This window comes from Macrobrachium nipponense, chromosome 16 (assembly GCF_015104395.2).
Source record: "Macrobrachium nipponense isolate FS-2020 chromosome 16, ASM1510439v2, whole genome shotgun sequence".
Lineage (NCBI taxonomy): Eukaryota > Metazoa > Arthropoda > Malacostraca > Decapoda > Palaemonidae > Macrobrachium > Macrobrachium nipponense.
Window position 1 is genome coordinate 75,433,484 of NC_087209.1, and position 21,109 is coordinate 75,454,592.

The window sequence follows — 21,109 nt, forward strand, 5'->3', positions numbered from 1 at the left end:
TATTAGTTCATTTATTTATTTTCTCTTTGATAAGTAAGATCTCTTCTCTCTGTATTTTCCTTTATCTTCTCTTACTTCCTAATGGGCACCATTTCCATTGGAAGCTGTAGGCTTGTTCCATTTAAATAGGGTTCATCTTCTGAATAATAATAATAATAATAATAATAATAATAATAATAATAATAATAATAATAATAATAATAATAATAATAATAATAATAAAGTACAAATCGGACTCGACAACAGAAACGTAATCGAACATCTGATCCAATCAACAGCATCATCACTCAACAAATATAATTTTAAAAGTTAATACACAACTGATTTGATTAACACAAACGCTCAGCAAAAAATTATGTAAAGGTACATCATCCTTTGGATTAGTTATTAAAACAATTATTGGTAAATAAACCCACCCACCAAACACAAAATATTACATATCAATATAATTTGATAATTATAGTGGATGACCCAACTAGTATAAACAGACAACAATTAAATGTCAATAAATCATATTAGCCTAAATTACAGGTAAAACACCTGGTATCTTAAAAAGCGTAAACATTAATTTTTCTTCTTCGTATGAGCTCTATATATATATATATATATAGATATATATATATATATATATTATATTATATATATATTATAATACATGAACAACTTAACAAGGACCAATTAAAGGAAAATACTGAAAGGACATGTTAAACAACAGTACAAAAACTAATGGGCTACAGATAATAAAAACAAATCAACTAAAAATACGTAACATGTACACGCATACATAGCCGCTAAGAATTTAAAAAAAAAAATATTAGTTAAAATTAAGCAAGAGCATGTTCACTAAATAACAGAATGTCTCGGTCAAGAAACAATATTTAATAACAAAAGTATGGAATTGCTTACCGTATTGCATACCGAAATTTCGGCGACAACTTCGGGAAGTTACTTACCAAGGTCTAGACCATGCACTGGTTCTCAACAGAGAGAGGGGAGAGAGAGAGAGAGAGAGAGAGAGAGAGAGAGAGAGAGAGTTCCCCCCATAGGGAGGAATTTCAGTTTGAAGGGGGGGGGGGGTGGGGGGGGGGGGGGGGGGGGGGGAGTTTGTGACCAGAGTCAGGCAGGCTCAAACTGACTCTAAGACCACACAAAACGCAGTGTGCATCGGTCCGCACTACAGAGGTGTCACGCTGGGCTTTCTCTCCGCTAGCTCGTGTTTGTGTTAGCATTTTGTTGCATATTATTTGGTATGCACCTTTTTAAGGCAGGCAATTTTGGAAAGTGGGGAGGAATGACATTCTGGCATATGGTGAAAGGGCGTATGGGCCAGAAAAGGTTGAAAACACACGTATCCTCTAGAGTCTAGACCTTGGTATATTTCGTTCAGAGTTAGGCCTATCTGTCTCTAACCTCTCTAACATCGCTAGTACTTTGGACAGTATAAGCTATTGGTTCTTAACCTAAGGTGGCGCGTCAGCAATTTCCAGGGCAGGTGCCAGCCCTAGGGAAAAATGAAAAAAAGAAAATTCTCTAATTATATTCGTTATTCTCTTAATACGAATCTAGTTAAGACTCGTTGGGCTTACCATGTTTTGTAATAATTAACCTCCCTTCCTATCCCCCGAAACCCCTGCTCTTCCTCATCTTTTTTCCCTTTAAATGTGGGATGAATTTTACTCATAGATGCAGGGGGAGGGGCGGGGGGGCGTGTGAAAGAAAGGACCAACTCTTAGAGGGGGCGTGGTCATAAAAAGGTTAAGAACTACTGGTATAGGCATAGGTCTGAAGACTTCAGGTACTCAGCTGTTTGATCAAGGCGACCCAACAGAATAAGAAAGCAGACTTTATTATTATTATTATTATTATTTCAGTAGATGAAACTTATTCACATGGAACAAGCACACCAAAAGGGCCACTGACTTTAACTCCAAGCTTCCAAAGAATGTTAGTTCCAACCTCCCATCGCAGACCCAACACTGCAGCAGTAACTGATCATGATACAGAGCCAGTGATTTTTCATTGTCCTGGGGTAGACTCGAAGTCGCGACATCTGATTGGCAATCCACGACACTAACCACTATATCAAGCGATAACTATTGTTAGGAATAAGGATGCCAACACTTCGAGTTTCTCTCTCTAGATGTTTTTAAAAGATACCATGCTGCTACTACAGTGATCCAGACCAATATTCTAGCAATTGTAAGGCAAAGATCTCAAGTATATGGCTCTAATAATAGCCTTTCTGGAGATGCAGAAAGCCCTAGGAATAACACAATGTCTTCTGGTGGTATTTCATGTTAGGTTTTCAAATTTGTGAAAAATCGTTTGTGAAAAATCGAAGGCACTAACATATTGAATTGAAGAGTGGGAGCAGCATATTGGATTGGATAACCAACATAAATAAACATAACTAACCACATAGCACTGGATTGGGCTATTCAACATAACTAAAACCACATAATTCATTCTAAATTTTTACTACGGATAACAACCACTTAAGACTGCATTTAGAGAAAGAGAATACCTGCATTGAGGCTTCACGGTCTTCATTTTCTAGTCAAGAATAAAAACGACAGCACCTAAACAGTATCGTGATGATAAACGTCTCACACACAAAAAATATTCCACCTTGGTATAAAACAACTGCATTCCTAAAATGGACCACACTTGATCAAATTTTCGTATATATCCACAAATAACTATTTCGCTTAACATGCTAAGAGACAGACATGCAGACCGAACCAATAACAAAGCCTGTCTATGTTCATCCTGTTACTTGAAATGAGTTCGGGTCTACAATTTCTATCCACATCGAAGTTAAGAGTTTATTTATTATTTTTTTCATTTTCTTGAGTCCTGTGGTTAAAGTCTCAGGCGGTGCAAAAGTCAATTGGAAACAAGTCTGGGCTACCGTCCATTGTAAAAGGCTGTCCTGGACATATTATCATCTCGTTACCTGTGAAAGAACTATCAGTATCCGACTGCTTTCTTTAAATATACTGACAGTAGTGTCTAACTCAGTATCATCAATGAAATTGAAATTCCAGAAGTTTAAGCGGAGATGCAATGCAGTACTACTCTAACACAAATCTCCTCGTATTTTAATAATTTACTTACATTTTTATGTATTTATTATTGTCGATATATTTTTCTTTTCTAATAAGTGATCTCGCCTTTGTGTGTTTCCATGAGCTGTTGCTTCTTTCTAATGAGAAATATATTCTTTGAAAGCTTGAATTTCAAGTCAATAGCCCTATGGGTTTGTCCTATATGAATAGAGTTCATCTTCTGAATCATGATAATATGACATACGGCTTTACAAGATTAATATTTGAGCAAATCTAGATCACCAGAAGGTTCTACTGTTGTTACAAGGACCAACAACCTCTGGGAGCAGACACATCATTAGATCATTTCAGCTCAATCCGGGAAACATCTTCAAAAAAAGGTGAACTGATAAAATCTACTGGGTTAAAAAACGAAATAAAAATTCACCTGGATCTTGACCACATAAACTGGTTAAGATCCTTTATTTACGTTCCTTGGACCAAAAGCAAGGTTTGGGAAGACACATACAAACATCGGCATGGGACATTTAACCTTGAAGGCCTCTCGTGTACTAGAACTTCTTTTGTTTTTGGTCGGTGCATATATATAGGAACTCGATCACCACAGATAAGGAAGATTTGTTCCCAGAGTACCATTTAATGTCATGTTTTCAATAACGTCGTCTTATGTATCATGATTTGCCCTTCTGTAAGGCTCGAATCTATCGACATAAAACAACTAAAAAACTGCTTGAATCTAGGAATTGAAACTGTTCAGTCAACAGATACTGCTAGATAAAAAAAAAAAAAAAAAAAAAAAAAAAAAGGTGGGGGGGTGGGGGGGGGGGGAGAAAAGGGGGGGGGGGAAAGAGACCTTGAGAATATCATAACTTCGTCTCCATACAATTGGACTATTAGCATACAATTCATATTCCACAACTACCACGCAGTACGAACCATAGTACTTGAAACTAGTACACCTGTCAAATTCTACGTCTTATTCTCGCGTGTTCCACAACAAAAAAAATATCCAGTTTATACCATGAAGTGTACCGCTGGTTATACGAAAAATGTATGCGGAGAAACGATTCCCCAGTTATTTATATTAAAAAATAAATCTGAGCAAACAGCTCTCGGGAATCTGCTCGATTCTCCTCTTCAATATTCCAGAAAGCTCTCTGTACAGATTTATTTTGAAATATATTTGTACCGATACATAACAACTATGGATTTGTTTCTCGATTTCAAGACTCATCCTACCAAGTGACATTTTTCAAAGTACGCTATCAATTAAATTCCCACTAAAGTAGTTACCTACAACTGTTTGATGATGGCCTTATTTGTTTGTATGGTGTTTTTACTTTGCATGGAACCAGTGGTTATTCAGCAACGGGACCAACGGCTCTACGTGACTTCCGAACAACGTCGAGAGTAACTTCTATCACCGGAAATGCACATCTCTCACACCTCAGTGGAATGCCCGAGAATCGAACTCGCGGTCACCGACGTGGCAAGCCAAGACCATACCGACCACGCCACTGAGGCGCTGATGATGGTCTTATGTCGGCAGGGTTCTTAATTCCGAGAGCAGCTGGTTTTTCCGTTCTTAATGCCTCTCCCAAGTTGAAAAACGCAACTTACGAGTATAATATTTCTACCGCCAAAATCCACAGTCGACGAGAAGTAGTACGCAGTAGAGCGCTTACCTCATTGAAAGAAATTTGCCACTATTAAAAGTTCTTCAGTCTGGTTGATAACCTGCTTAAACAGTAATGGATAGTGAAAAGATATACTACTTGATTACACATAGCATTTAATGCACAAGATTTTTTTTCTTCATTTCTAAAAACAGTTAACTATACAAGTTTTAAATACCTGTCGGAAACTCACCGATATGTAATAATTCAAAACATCTATTATTATTATTTATTAGTAGTAGTAGTAGTAGTATATTCTTCTAACAGAAAAATAACAGAGCCAAATAACTTGCCAGGATAGAATAAAACATCCACATGTTAAAAAGAAAGAAAATAAAAAAAAAGGCATACAAACGGATGAACGGACACTTGAAATCCAAAGCAATGTCACTTAAAAGTTGCCCTGCAACCACTTTTCAGCTCATTTTCGCCTGAATATATCATGGTGACCTTCCAAATATTGACAAGTGTCGTCGTAACCAAGTTCAAGGTTGGTAACACTGGAAGGGGATGGGTTAATCGATGACATCACAGAAAAGTTCTTGTTTACATATATAGGTGTATATATGTGTATGTATATATATGATAATATATATATACTATATTAATAATATATTTATATATAATATAAATAATCATATTTGTATATATATACACACACATACATACTATATATATATATATATATATATATATATATATATATATATATATATACACCTCTGGACTCGGACCTACCAATAGATATGAAGTAATATATATGTATAATATTACATCTCTATTGGTAGGTCCGAGTCCAGAGGTATATGCTACATACACACACAAACAAATACTATATATATAAACTTCATCTCTGTTGGTAGTTCCGAGTCCAGAAGTACACACTGGCCCCCTCCTTCTTTCCACACCTTCCCACACTTAGGGCAAACACTCTGTGTTGGTTGTATTGGCCAGCTTAATCTACACCAATCAAACCAGGCCTCATTATCAATAACCTCCATTTCAGGATTAACTTAACATCAAAGCCTCTCATGACGATTTTTTTCTCACCATTTCATATAAATGTCGTGTTTCACATTTTCACAGTTTCATATTACAGTCGTTTAAAATGGTCTCATATCATATCGTGACCGCCATATCTTGAATTAACTATTGCAAATAAAGATCCTGTGTGTGTGTGAGAGAGAGAGAGAGAGAGAGAGAGAGAGAGAGAGAGTTAAGAACAAAGATCCTTCGTGAGAAGAGAGAGAGAGAGAGAGAGAGAGAGAGAGAGAGAGAGAGAATTAAGAACAAAGATCCTTCGTGTGTGTGTGTGTGTGTGTGTGTGTGTGTGTGTGTGTGAGAGAGAGAGAGAGAGAGAGAGAGAGAGAAGGGGGTTTCTTGGCATGAAATTTATCTATAACGGAAGTACGCATGTCGTATGAGTGTTGCTTCTTAGTACAACAGCTTGGCAACTGCTCTAAGGCTGAACCTAAACTGGCTTAAGCAAAAAATTGCTAATGTACTGAAACGTTACAAATAAGACTAACTACAGAGGAACTTTTTTTTTTTATTTCTCACTATAAAACTCATAAACTTACATCAAAGACAATTACAAATTTGTTATCTTCATGTATCATATTTAAGAAATTAAAAAAAAATTATTTTAGTCATAAACATCACGACCAGCTGGATATAGAATCTATTTCTTTACGAGTCAGCACCACAAACGATTGAAAATTTCGGTCATCACCGTCAAAAGATGGAAAAAATGGAATTGTTCACCAACAAGCGACTAATGCTGAAGTTTCTAAATAACCAACGTAATGCTTTTGAAAATGTAGGAGGTCCCTTCGCCAAAGATAATTACAGACACATGACGAAAGAAAGAAAGAAAAAAAAACAGTAATTAAAAACATCAGCAACGGAAATATTGGCATTCTTCTTCAACTAGCACCGCGAGTTACTACAGATTTATTTACCAACCATCACCGAAGGGAAGTGTTAACAAAAAAAAAAAAAATCTTATTAATTAGCAACGGGTAACTGTAACAACGCGTAAAAATTATGCCGTAGCTTCTTCAGTGCAATCGAAGTTTCTGTACAGCTTATAAATGCTGTATGAAACTTTCAGACACGTCTGGTGGTGGCCTGTGCTGTTGGCACCGCCAGATGCAGCACCATCATGGGCTAACTTTAACCTTTAATAGAATAAAAACAACTGAAGCTCGAGGGCTGCAGTTCGATTTGTTGATATGATGATAGGAGGGGGATAATCAACACAACAATTTGCAGCCTTCCATCCTAAGTAATTCGTAAGACCTGTGGACGGACGGACATAGAGCCATCTCAATCATTTTCTTAAAAAAAAAAAAAAAAAAAAAAAAAAAATCTAAATGGTAGTTTCAAAACCTGACATGAATAGCTGCTGAAACCACCGAAACTAGATTACCTGAAAGTCCTCCTCATGGTGTCGCAAAGCGCTTCCGGTCAGCTCTGTCAATGCATTTCGTGGCAGATCCAGGACTCCTCCACTTCATTCATGTACTGGACTCCGCCGTCCGCACATTCCCGGACAGTTTGTCAATGTGTTTATAAGCGGTGGTACCGTTCAGTTCACTCCAAAACTTGGAACGCAAACAGTGGCATTATTCAGCAACATGACGAGGGGGACGCTACTGACTTTCTCTAGCTATGCCACTTTAACAGTGGCATGATTCAGCTTGCACCAAAGAGCAATCTAAGAGCGATCTCTCCTCCAAACGTGTATTGAACACGCTATACCGTAGCCCGGCGCTGCAAGGTGGCATCTTTGCATGATGGCATTCGACTTCCCTTTCCACCTTAGAGACCGATCGGATAGCCGATCAAAACCTTCCTACTTAGAGCTGAGGAACTTTATCTTGCTCGTAGCTATTACTCGAACTTCACCACATGGCCGTCACTGCTCGCGCCGCATTCTACGCACGTGAGAATGAGTGAGGAGCTGGTTACTTGAAGACAGAAGCAGCCTACCCACATAGCAACACGAGAACTAGGAAAGCAAAGGCAGGAATTCTCATGACGTGGCATTGATTCCCCCATTAGCTTTTACATTATTTGCATGAAGTTAGAGGAAATCTAAATGACTGGATTCAATGCTAAGTAGTTCTTAATAGCAGAAAACAAACGGAATCCAAAGTATTGCCATACAATTTATATAATTTCTGACAATAACTAAGCTCGCAAAAACGTCGTATATCAAAATGAAAGGATGAGCACTGATCTTTCACTCGTATATTAATATTCATAAAAGACATAAAAGAGACCACATGCAGAACATAACGCAATAATACTTATCAAGTTTCACGAAAATTTGCATAAATTAAGTTCACGAAAATTTGCATAAATTAACTAGTACAAATTTGCTTAATCCAAGTCACACACAGGTAAACCACCATTATCAACAATTTATATACGAGCGAAACAATCTCGACAAAGCACACAAATGAATAAGGGTAAATCCCTCTGTCAACGAAACGACCACCATTCTGACGAGACAACGAACTACGGACACCACGAGGCTGCCAACACCGAACACAGAGAAAGATCCTATTCGGTCGCAGCTACCAAGCGACAACTACAACTACTGCCTTTCAGTGCTCGAAGACTGGCGAGACTTTGTTTCGGGGCAGCAATGTGGCATATCACAGGAACAGGACAACGAGGCGCTTGTTCAATTTATCTATCCATGGAAGGGGGGGGAGGGAGGGAGGGTGAGTTGGTAGGTGGGAAGGCGGTGAGCAGGTGGGGGAAAAAAGCGGAGAGAAAAAACATGACTGATTTGTCAGTCCTTATATTTCACGTTAACTAACCAGGCTTCCTGTGGATACGTCGGCGAGTGAAGTTTAGTGGCTATAGTAGATTCACATCAACCGTTGCATTTGACGTCTAGGCCAGTCTCTAACGACGCTCCTGATTGGCTGTTAATAAGCCAATCACAGGGCTGGAATCTCTCAGTCTCTCTCGAGAGTTCACGTACGAAGGATGTATGTTCCACCTCTCCTGGAAGACGTATAGCTCAGGAGAGGTGGAACATAGATCATACCCATGTGAACTCTCGAGAGAGACAGATTTTCCAATCCTGTGATTGGCTTATCAACAGCCAATCAAATGCACGGTTGATGTGAATTTACTATAGTATGTTAGGTTGACTTTACGAATATTCTGGAGAAAGAAAAAATTATACGAGGAAGTGTCTGAAACCGCCTACGTGGAGAACAGACATTTTTCCTACAGAAACCAAAATAATAAGACGTAAATCCTTTATATTCAGGTTTCTTCTCGAGTACCGATGTAAATGTATGAATAAACGAGGTTAGACGAATGAGCGGCCAGACCGTGGACGAATGTATATATTATCTGTGCAGATGCTGAAAATAAACTTACACGTGGGAGTGGATTAAATTAACTATACAATGAAATTTAGCTGGTTGCAGACTCCACCAGCCTGCAACTCTGCTGAATCTTTTGTATCCTGACCCATGAGAATACGAGTACAAAGTGCCAATATTTATAACAAATATTGAATGTGCTTATATAATGTATACCAAGTTCACTATTCGTATCATTATCACGGAAAATTGTCCATGAAAATGAACGTCAAAGCAGCATGGAGCTATCTTATATTACCTATAATAATAAAACCGAGTGGCTCCGACACTAGGGGAGACATGACACAGTCACCCACCCCCTGTAAACCGGTTTGTCCGCCCAGGGTGGGGTCGGGGTAAAGGAGACAGCAGCCCGCCAACAAGCCCGTTTGTAAATATTCAACAGCCATAACATTACACGTTTCTTGATTTGCAACACTAAATAAATTCATTACGGATTTACCCTACCTGTAGCCTTCCAAGAACAGAGACCTTTCTAGCATTCTTTAGTAAATTTCAGGCTTCTAGAATCGACACTTTCCTTGGCACGACTGATTCAGAATCTTCAACTATTAGGAACAGAGATAAACAAAAGCGATGGTATGTGCGATACTGTTATTTATACAAAGGGGAAAAAACGTTGGCATTATTACTACCATTTCTACATTGCTTTTCCGTTTACTGCCACACTCAAAAAAAAAATTCTTTTCTTAGTTTACACTTTTCTTAGAATCTATACACACACACACACAGTATATGTATTTATGTAGTATGTATGTATGTATGTATGATGTATGTAGTATATATATATATATATATATATATATATAATGTGTGTGTTTAGGTGTTATCTACTGGTCACTTTTGTTTTTTACCAGATACATATGCAACTGTAATAAAGGACACAATGCCCTCTTAGCTTCTTGAATTCTTTGCTCTCTTTTTTTTTTTTTTGGATACGCTTGTCACTACAAAGCCTGAAGGTCCAAGGTTCAAAGAAATTTTTTGAAGAAATTGTGTGTCTGGTACCGGGAAACGAACCCAGGTCCCATAGTCACAAAGAGGTCACGTTGCCGACCTGGTCAATGTGATCTCTTTGTAATTAGGGACCTGGGTCGTTTCCCGGTACCAGATATCACTATTTCTTCAAAAATCTCTCTTTGAACTTAGATCTTCAGGGATCTTCAGGCACTGCAGTGACAAGCGTATCCAAAAAAAAAAAAAATAAATAAAGAGTAAAGAATTCAAGAAGCTAAGAGGGCATTGTGTCTATTACAGTTGTATATATATATATATATATATATATATATATATATATATTATATATCTATATATATATATATATATATATATATATATATATATATGGAATACAAGAGTTAGCTCAGAGCCCAGAACAGACCACCAAAAGCAGTAAGAGACATCTTAGAACGAAGCACTAAGTAGCAAGATTCAGGAATAAAAGATCAATGGAGGAGAAAATAACTAAATAAAAAAAAAAAAAAAAAAAGTACTTTGTCATGAGACCAAGGGGCCAGAATGTCGTCACAAGTGTAACGGATAAACACACACACATACAAACGCAGATGGACGGACGGAAGAATTTTCTGTAGCCCTCCCCCCCCACCACATAATGTATCTAAAGGGGGGGGGGGGAGGGGGGAACGAGGGTGTTAGGTTGGATGACCTTGATAAAATGACTGGTTTTTCTAATTCTCTTCGAAATGTTCAAAAGTTACGAATAACATGATGACGAGAATGGCAATAACTAGAGCAAAATCTGAGATGAGAGCACCAAAATATCGAACAAAATCGCTGCTATGACACAAAACATCTGCTATTACTCCAACGACATCAGAGAAGAGAATTTCTCTTCTGATCTCCGCCAGATGAACAATACAGTTACAGAGGAGTACACAGCAGAGCTACGGTACCCACCCCATGGGCACGGACGTGAGAGGTTACTGGGGCATGTGTACTTGGGGCATGCAAACAGACTTGCAGAAGGCAGGGCAAGATTGGTTAGTTACGAGACAAACGCGTATACGCTGAAGATCGCGTTATGTAAGAACATTTACATAATATTTGGTACTCAAGACACTTGCAGTGCGAAAATACATACTAGTATCTGGCGCGTACACGCAAAAGATCGCGTTATGTAAGAACATTGTATAATAGTCAGTGCTTGGAAAGATGCAGTTTGAAAATAGTTATGTAAGAACATTATATAATAAGTCAGTGCTTGGAAAGATGCAGTTTGAAAATAGTTATGTAAGAACATTATATAATATAATAGTTAGGGCTTGGAAAGACGCAGTTTGAAAAATGACATGATTTGTTTGTTGCGCAAGAAAAGCAAGCACGCACACGAGCTTAATTAAGAACTGGTACGACGGACTTATTTTGAAACAAATACAGTAGGAAGTCACAAGCAGATTATCAGCTGCACTTGCGCGTGGGTTAACACGACTCCAATAAGGAAGTGCAGCTATAAGAAATAACTTTATGGCGCGCTAACACGCAGGCAAATGCGCGCTCAATATCTTACATAATACTGAAGACGAGGAATTTGAAAAGACTCAATACATGTCAGACTTGTCACGAGAAAAAATAAATAAATAAAATACAAAATAAAAATAAATAAACTGCATAGGAACGCAAGCATGCGTGTACCTAAGATTTTAGGCATTCACTCGCTCGGCTGGCATCACAAGTCTCCTTGCGACCCACTGCCGTGAGTACCTAATGCTTGACACCTTGGTTCTTTGCAACACCAAAGTATATATATATATATATATATATATTATATATATATATATATATATATATATTATATATATATATCTCTCTCTCTCTCTCTCTCTCTCTCTCTCTCTCTCTCTCTCTCTCTCTCCTTGCCCTCTCAGTATCTCATGCATGTCAGAAACTCCTTCCCAAATAAACAGAACGTCCATATAGGGAAAATAGTAACCGTTTTTTTTCAATAACAATATTTGATGCTCTAACGCCTGTGCGTCTTCCTTAATACAAAACAGAAAGAGAAAGAGCGTACCTTCAGTAACTTGAAATAGCCGCGGTACTCAAGTTTCACACTTCATTGGTCTGTTCGTTGCGTCAAACTTCAAATAAATAAAGGAGTAAATGAAAAGGAAGTCCAAAAAATAACCGTCCAGTCACGCAAACCAATTAAAAAAAAGTTTTTCTACGGCGACTGTGGTTACGTTTCATAATGTATCGTTCTTTTTCCATTTGTAACCTTTTAAACCACGACTAAACCTGAACCGAATGGCTTTAAGAACGTAAAATACAAAAATTAGTTAAAAAATAAAAATTAAAAATCTGACTTCCATTAAACAACTCGTACGGTACGTTAGACAATAAATGGCGGTTCATCCTTTTCAAATTCAATTTCTTTGCTGGAGTCAAATACCCAACACAGCACAAAGGAATAACAGGAGGAGGAGGAGGAGGAGAGGAGGAGGAGGAGGAGGAGGAGGAGGGTCGTAATTATCTCCGGTCCATTCATTGGCTGGCAACACTTGTGACGTCACTGTTTCCTTCCTTGGTACTTAACCGTCTGGTCAACATGGCGCTTCACGAATTGAAAATTGATTCCTAGCGATTGCAAGCTGATGCATCGAAAAATGTCTTCAGACTTGTTAAGGCCTCCATTGAGGATATCTTGTGAATCCAAAGCACTTGGGGATAACTTCAAGGTTCGAACTTGGGTGACCAGGAACAGCGGTCCGGCGGTAAACCAGCCGTGCTGACAAGGATTTCCAAAGGTTGCGAGTTCATTGCACGCTGGCAGTTGACTTAACACCTAAATAAATAAAGTAAAAAGTATAAAATAAATAAAAACCTCTTTTACGAGTGTATCCAAGCATGTATATATGACGCCTTGGATATAAGACAAGCTTACAGTGAAATAAAATGATCATTTACAATCGGTTTACCTATTCGTGAGAACAGCAACTCATCCTTGGTCACTCAAATTTGAACTGCGGGTTCCAGACCTCGTCAAAATGGACACTTTTCATCCAAGGTCCTTTGCAGATATTTAATTAAAGGACCTCGTCTTGTCGGCGTGGCATTCACGTTTTCGTGGACGTAAAAAAACAACTGCCGACTGGTAATGCGTCGAAATATTGCTGGTGAAGTGTGGAATCAGGAATCGTCCGGGAGGAGGAGGAGGAGGAGGAGTTAGAACGCGCTGAATCGACGGAGTTACAGAGCTCAAGAGAAGGGAAAACCATCATCTACTGGAAGGCACAAGTACTTGCAAGCAAAGAGGCAGAGTTGGCAATGATTAAATCAAACTGATTTAATCAAGTGTTTAAATCATTGATTTAATTTTTTCATTTAAAAAAATCATGATTTTTTTTTTTACTATTTTGATTTTTTAAAATTTGAAAGCAAATAAATTGAAAAATATCGTTTGGAGGCTAATAAAAACTTAAAGCATAACTTTGCTGCACCGATTTACTTTAATACACCAAAAAACTGCAAGTACATACTTTAGGCCAGAACTGGAAACCTAAAAGATAAATCAATAGTAATTCAGTCATAAAATACATTTTGAGGAAAAAAGTATTGGAAAAACATCTAACAAGTAAAAGAGAAAAAGAAAATAAATCAGACTTATTTCTTTATTTAAAAAAAAAAAAAAAAATAAAATCACAAGCCAAGAGGTCATTAGCAGTATGCGCTGGAAAGTTCAGTTTGTTGCTGATGTGCCTGTGGGATTTTCTGTACTCGAGGTTCAAACCGCCTGTTAATAAAAAAACAAGAAAACAGCTAATACAGAAAAACGTGCGTGTGTAATACGACAAACGACCACCAGAGCGGCGAGCAACAACCACAAAACTCTAGCTTGCATCTCTTCCCAAACGGCAGAAATCAGTTTCACCTTCACTACTTTCCCTCTCATACGCGTCCCTATATTCAGCAGCACCGCCAGCACGCAGAGACAGATCATAATCCCGCACAAGAATCAAACTGTGTCGTGACCCAGCGCAACTTCTTCCATTCGAAGCCGAGAGGTGACGTGATCTGCGGTCTGTGGCTGGAAGTGATGACGTCACCCATATCTATGATGACGTCATAGGTGGTGTGGTGGAAGTGATGACGTCATCATAAGTCAGAGCGAAGATTCTGTGGTGAGAGCGAGGAGCCAGCAGTTCCCTCGCTTTTTCGTCTTGGGCACGACAACTTCATGTCCACACGTGCGTTCATAATCGTGCGGTGCACATACACACACAGATGCACAGCGTTCCAGGACCACACTGGCCTACACGGGCGGAAGTGATCAACCCCTACGGGCAGGCTACTGGACAGCAATCTCTCTCTCTCTCTCTCTCTCTCTCTCTCTCTCCTCTCTCTCTCTCTCTATATATATATATATATATATATATATATATATATATATATATATATACTTAAATGTTTAAGTATATGTATTACAGCACAATGGTCACCCAACCAACCAACGAACCTTCCAGGTGTCTCAAGCGAGGGCTCTTGACGACGGTGCACCTGCCGGCAGAGGAAGTGGAGGCGTCGTCGAATGAGTGATCTTTTTCACCCGTCTCGACTTTTTCATGCAAATTTGTTTCCTCAGGAGAGACCTTACCTTACCTTACAGACCTTACATCTTGTTCGGGTTGCCCAGGTCCCTCAGTGTGAGGCACCTCTAATGTCTACCAGAGAGTTGCTAGTACATCTTCCGGTATATTTTTGCATCTTCCAATCTTGGATGGTCTGGGATGCAGTTTAGATATTTGTCGAGCTTATTCTAAACACATCTACGCTCACTCTGATATATTCCTCAGATGAGCTGGCAACGCATTGAATAGACGCTGCATTATCGATGCTGGTGCGTAGTGGATTAATGTCCTGTGTGCTTTCCTTATTTTTCCTGGTATATTTTTGGGCACATTAATCTACCTCTGCTTGCTCTTTCTGATATTTTAGTTCCATGATATTTTCTGCTATTCCTTCTATCTGTTTCCATGCCTGAATTATCATGTAGCGTTCTCTTCTCCTTTCCAGACTATATAATTTTAAGAATTGTAGTCTTTCCCAGTAGTCTAGGTCCTTACTTCTTCTATTCTAGCTGTAAAGGACCTTTGTACACTCTCTATTTGTGCCAATATCCTTTTGATAGTGTGGGTACCATATCATATTGCAATATTCAAGTGGACTACGAACATATGTTTTATAAAGCATAATCATGTGTTCAGCTTTTCTTGTTTTGAAGTGCCGTAACAACATTCCCATTTTTGCTTTACATTTTGCCAACAGAGTTGCTATTTGATCATTGCATAACATGTTCCTATTCATCATACACCAAGGTCTTTAACTGCTTCCTTATTTGTGATGGTCTCATTATTAGGTCCCTTATATGCATATAGCTTTCTTTCTCTGTCTCCATAATTTATTGATTCAAATTTATCAGAGTTAAATACCATCCTATTTACCTCTGCCCAATCATATACTTTGTTAAGGTCTCTTTGTAGAGCGTTCCTATCTTCATCACAAGTAATTTCTCTACTTATTCTTGTGTCATCTGCGAAACTACTCACTACCGAATCCTTAACATTATTGTCTATGTCTTCAATCATAATAACAAACAGTATTGCAGCTAACACCGTACCTTGCGGCACACCGGATATTACCTTGGCTTCATCCGATTTCTCGTCGTTTGCAATAACTATCTGTTTTCTGTTGTGTAAAAATTCTTTTAACCATCTTCCTACTTATCCACGATATTGTGTTTTCTAATTTTCTTCGCTAATATATTATGGTCTACTTTATCAAAAGCTTTTGCAAAGTCTAAATAAACCACATCTGTTTCATTTCCGCTTTTCATATTTTTGAATATGTTTTCACGGTGGACTAACAGTTGGGTTTTGTGTACTTTTTCGGGTACGAAACATGTTGTCCTTTATTAAACAAAAAATTATTTTTTATTAAATGTTTCATAATATTTTTCTTCATTACCCTTTCATACACTTTCATTATATGTGATGTTAGACTCACAGGCCTATAATTACTTGCCTCTAGTCTTGATCCACTTTTGAAAGTAGGGGTAATATACGCTAATTGTGCTCATCATATATCTTTGCCTGTATCTACACTTTGTCTTAATAATATTGCAAGTGGCTTTGCGATAGAATAACTACTTTCTTTAACAAAATAGCAGGAATTCCATCAGGCCCTGCAGCAGCTCCATTTTTAATTTCATTAATAGCCTGCACAATATCAGCTTCATTAATATCTATGTCAGCTAAATATTCACTATTTCATCCCTTACTTCTATATCATTATCTTCATTATCTATTCTAGGGGTGAATTCTCTCTTATATCGTTCTGCCAGTATGTTTGCAAATTTCCTTTTTTTCATTCGTTAATCTCCCTTCAATTCTCAGAGGGCCTATTTCTATTCTTCTTTTATCATCTTCTTCGCATATGAGTATAATAGTTTGGGGTTTTGCTTGATATTTAATAGGGTTTTTTTCTTCCAAGTCCCGTTTTTTTTTTTTTTCATTTTCTTTTTTTGATTGTATAATCTTTTTTTTCTGCATTTTCTATTCTTACTTTTTAGTTCTAGTAAACTTTCCATGCATTTTTTTTCTTTTTCTTTTGCAAGACCTTTTTTTTTTTCACCACTTTCTGATTTTCTGGAACAAGATTCTTCTGTCTCTTGTATGCATGAATGATGTTTACTTTTTCTTCTTCGGTATATATTTTTCCACTATTATCTCCAAATATTTTATATAATATCTCCGTATTTACCCTTATGTCATCACTTACGAAAAAATGTTATCCCAAATCTTTGTTTAATTCTTCATTAATTTCTGACCATTTTAGGTATTTTTATTTTTTTTTACTGTAGAGTTGTATTTTCCATATCCTTCCCACTTTTTCATTTCTTGCTATCTCTATTTTCACTTGCTTTGGAATGAACTGTTAATTCTATGACATTATGGTCTGAAATACTCGCATTTATAAACTATTATTTTCTTTAACATAATTCATCTCGTTCACAATACTAGGTCTAAAGTATTTTCCTTTCTTGTTGGCAGGTGATTTATTTTGTTGAATGTTGTATTCTAGTAGCATATCTAATAGCTTTTCAAATTGCCTCTTATCTTCTGCACTTACTATTACTCTCTTTTTTATATGTATAAGTACAACCACAACTCTCCTATTCGTCTTTCCATTCTACGAAAGGAAAGTTGAAGTCACCAGATAGGAGAATAGTCCAGTCCTTGTGATTTCTACATATATCATCCAATTTTTCAATTATTAAGTCAAACTCTTTAGTATTAGGAGGTCTATATATTACTATGTTCATCAATTTTTCAGATTCAAATTCTACCGCTATTAGTTCACATTCTGAGTTACTATATTTCTCATATATTTTTCCTTGTTTTTTGTCTTTCCCATATATTGCGGTTCCCCCCCCCCTTGATTTCCTATTTTTTTTTTTTTCCTATCTGATCTATAAGTTTGGAAACCCTTTTACATTTGATCATCATTCCCAGTCTCTTGGGAATACCAGTTTCACTTATATTCTTATATCTATTTTCTTTTCATTTTGGGTTAGTTCTTCTAAGTACTCTATTTTTCTTTTTGAGTTACTCGTAACTAAACCCTGCGCATTCATCAAACTATGATGGTTTGCGTGTTTTCTCCTTCATTTAATACTGATAGTAATAAGGATTTTCCATGTCTCTTTCCTGTTCTGGTATGTTGTTCTTTTTTTTTCATTTCCATGAAATTCTGACATTAAAAAATCCAACTTTTCCATAATATTTGATCTTCCTTCATCATAATTATTCATTTTGTGTCTGAATCTGCAATTTTCTCCGTTTCTGCAATATCCTCTTGCATAATAAATACAGTTATTATCTCTGAGTAGAATTTCGGAGCTGATGCTTTGAAATTCTTTGCTGACACCTCTGCATATCTCATTGGTGGGGTTTGCTTTTCTCTTTTACCTGATATTTCTTCTGATTTCTCTCTTTATTTGTTTTCTTTCTTATTTTGGATTTTATTACTTGGTTGGTTATTATTTGATTATGATTCATGGCTACAGGGTGCATATATTTGCATTTTTGTCGAACTTACATCCGTTCCTTCTTTTTAGGTTTTTACTTTATTATTTTTGGATGCAGATCTCGCAATCATCCCCATATCCATCTAAGTATGCACATTTACCATATATTTCATAGTTTTGACATATCTTAGGATGTTTTGTAGTAACATCTTTCTCTCAAATCTGCAATTCCCTCTTTTCTTTTCAAAAGGTTGCAGATTTTGTCTTTCTTGTCTATTTTTTTGTTTTCCTCTTTCCCGTCATTGTATAGATCTGGTAGAGCCTCTTCGGGATTTGCATTTTCTGTTGTCATATCGTAATTTATTTCTTCGTAGGTATGCTGCTTTATTGCCTCATATGTAGTATCAATGAGTATCTCTGCATCCATACTTTTATCTTGTCTTTGTTTTCCTTATTTTTTTTTTTTTTTTTTTTTTTCTGTCATTTCATTTTTGTTTACTTCCTCTTCCGTTTTCCTCTTCTTCTTTTTCTTCTTCTTCTTCTTCCTCTCCTTTCTTCTTCATCCTCAACTATTTGTACATTCAATCTTGATTTAATAACATTGTCTATCCATGATAGACATGTTGAACAAAAAATTCTTGTATCTTTTCTCAAATCTTGTATTACTCAGCACAACTGTGGATGGGTCGGAATGTTGCATGCAGCACATTTTCTGATTAGGTTTTGTGGATTGACTATGCTATACCAAACCTTACACAGTTTGCATGCTTTTGGCATTCTTTTTCCTAATGCATCAATTAGTATATTCACAAGATTCACCTTATTCATTTTCGTGTCGGAATATGTTGGTTTATGTATATTTTCTTTATGAGTCTCTTGACCACTTGGATTTTATTTGGAACTTCTTCAATTATTTCAAGATGTTTTCATTAGATTTGTTCCAGTTTGAAGGATTATATCCTTCTAATATATCTATGAATGCTTTTGTATCTTTTGGTTAGGACGTTGCTGATTTCATAGATGAGAAATGCCAGTTCCCTTCCTGCTACCTCATCGTATTGCGAATCTGCTAGACACGCCAAATTACGCCACCTTTTCCCGCAGTTGGAACTTACTGCCATCTGTTCTGATTTATAGTATTACACTTGATACACTAACTTAGAAGACGCTTTATCCTACTATTTTCACACTAATCTTATCACCGATAGTTCACGAACACTTCTAGATATTCTAAAATTCTAGTCGTATGTTAAATGTGATATCTGTTGATTATTGTGACTTCACGCGGTACGTACTCAACCACCAGCAAGATGGCTACTACCTGGTAGAGAGAGAGAGAGAAGGAGATGATGATCGAGAGAGAGAGAGAGAGAGAGAGGACATATCCTCATCCGGTTGAGGAAGATCCCCCAAGCGCTAATTTAATTTCCCGTTCCCACCAATTCCTAAATTATCTAATGATTCTTCTTCTTCTTTTGTTACCTGCAGCTTTTCCCATTTGTATATGGGGTCGCTAGTCAGCCTTCTCCATCTTTCTCCTCTCTGTCCTGTACATCTTGTTCTCTAAATTATCTTAATGATTACATACCCTTTTTTCAAGAATTATTTCCCTCCCCCCCCCCCCCCTCCCCCTCTTTTCTACCTAGCGGTCATACACAGCAGTCGACTAGAAACCAGGTGTTTAAATTACGGTTTATGTAAAAAAAAATGAATAAAAAAAAGGAGGCATACTTGACTTTTCAGATACTATATATAAAAATAAAGGAATATATAATATTGATATTCATCAAGAAAGACAGCAAGAAAGAACGACAGAGAGAGAGAGAGAGAGAGAGAGAGAGAGAGAGAGAGAGAGAGAGAGAGAGAGAGAGAAAGTTCTCACGGTTCTTGCAAGAGAAGCCTCCACAGACTCGCCGAATGTTGTCAAATGAAGTTTACCTTAATGCCAGCACGGGCTCTTGCTGCTCATAACAGAAACCCAAAAGGGGGAAAAAACTCTCCCGAACGAGACACCCTAACCCCCCCCCACCCCCCCCCCCCCCTCACTTGACTTTACTCTTTGAGCAGAAGACAACCACTGCAAACTCAACTCTCCCTCTTTCGGGAGAGAGGAAATGCCGGCGTCTGTCTCTCTCCTCGCTCTCATCCTGTTCCCCCAATTTTCATTTTGGAGTTGATAATGTCCCAAACTTTTCCTCTCCAACTTTTGCCTTTCCGGAACGAACACCCTAAAACTACGACTCGAAATTAATATTGTCATGACAGCTTCATTATTATATATTAATTGCCGTCCAACTTTGCGATTTATAGTCCATCATGTATATCCGTAAATTCTCCCCGAACTAAACTTTTTAAAAGTTGCACTCTATCAAAGTTTTATCTATATTTGTGTTCTATTTTACTAATGTGCCTTGATTCCAGATTTCATTCTTTCAATTCCAAGGGGTAAAAAAAAAAGAGAGGTACTCTAATCTGCAACAAGAGACTTGCATAGATGTGTATAACATTAGAAGCCGACTTCCACAAGTCTGTTCTCTGTCTTGGTAGGTTTTCTATATCCTCCTCCAAAGAGCTGGGCGATAGAGGAAAGACTCTTACTTACTTGCGGGGAAGAGAGGGGGGGAAGGGGAAAGGGAAGGGGATGGGGAGGGGGGGAAACAAGGGTGAGGACCATGAACGTGGGAGGATCGGAATCAATGAACCCCATCTGGGTAAGGAACTCCGTCCTGCGTCAGGAAGCGGATGGCAAGTGCCATCACTTTCTGCCTTCGATTCTCTTCGTGTCATTTATTACAGGAGTTTACACTGCCAAGACTTTCTTGGTGATTTAATATAAGTTACGTATAATACATTTAACACAACACGACACACACACACACACACACACACACATTATATATATATATATAT

The 21,109-nt window shown here is 37.5% G+C and overlaps 1 protein-coding gene across 6 annotated transcripts in view; it reads right to left on the reverse strand.

The window, feature by feature from the left end:
• Positions 1-21,109, reverse strand: part of LOC135195821 (uncharacterized) — a 553,178-nt gene that overhangs the window by 81,554 nt on the left and 450,515 nt on the right. The window contains exon 1 of one of the 6 annotated variants that reach the window (XM_064222311.1): positions 7,176-8,318. The exons of 4 other annotated variants lie outside the window; for them this stretch is intronic. In XM_064222311.1, the coding sequence (XP_064078381.1) occupies positions 7,176-7,192 (17 nt within the window). In that variant the 5' untranslated portion in view covers positions 7,193-8,318. Of the gene's footprint in view, positions 1-906; positions 1,013-7,175; positions 8,319-21,109 lie in introns of those variants that run through there. One more of the 6 variants, XM_064222315.1, reaches the window with a different exon arrangement.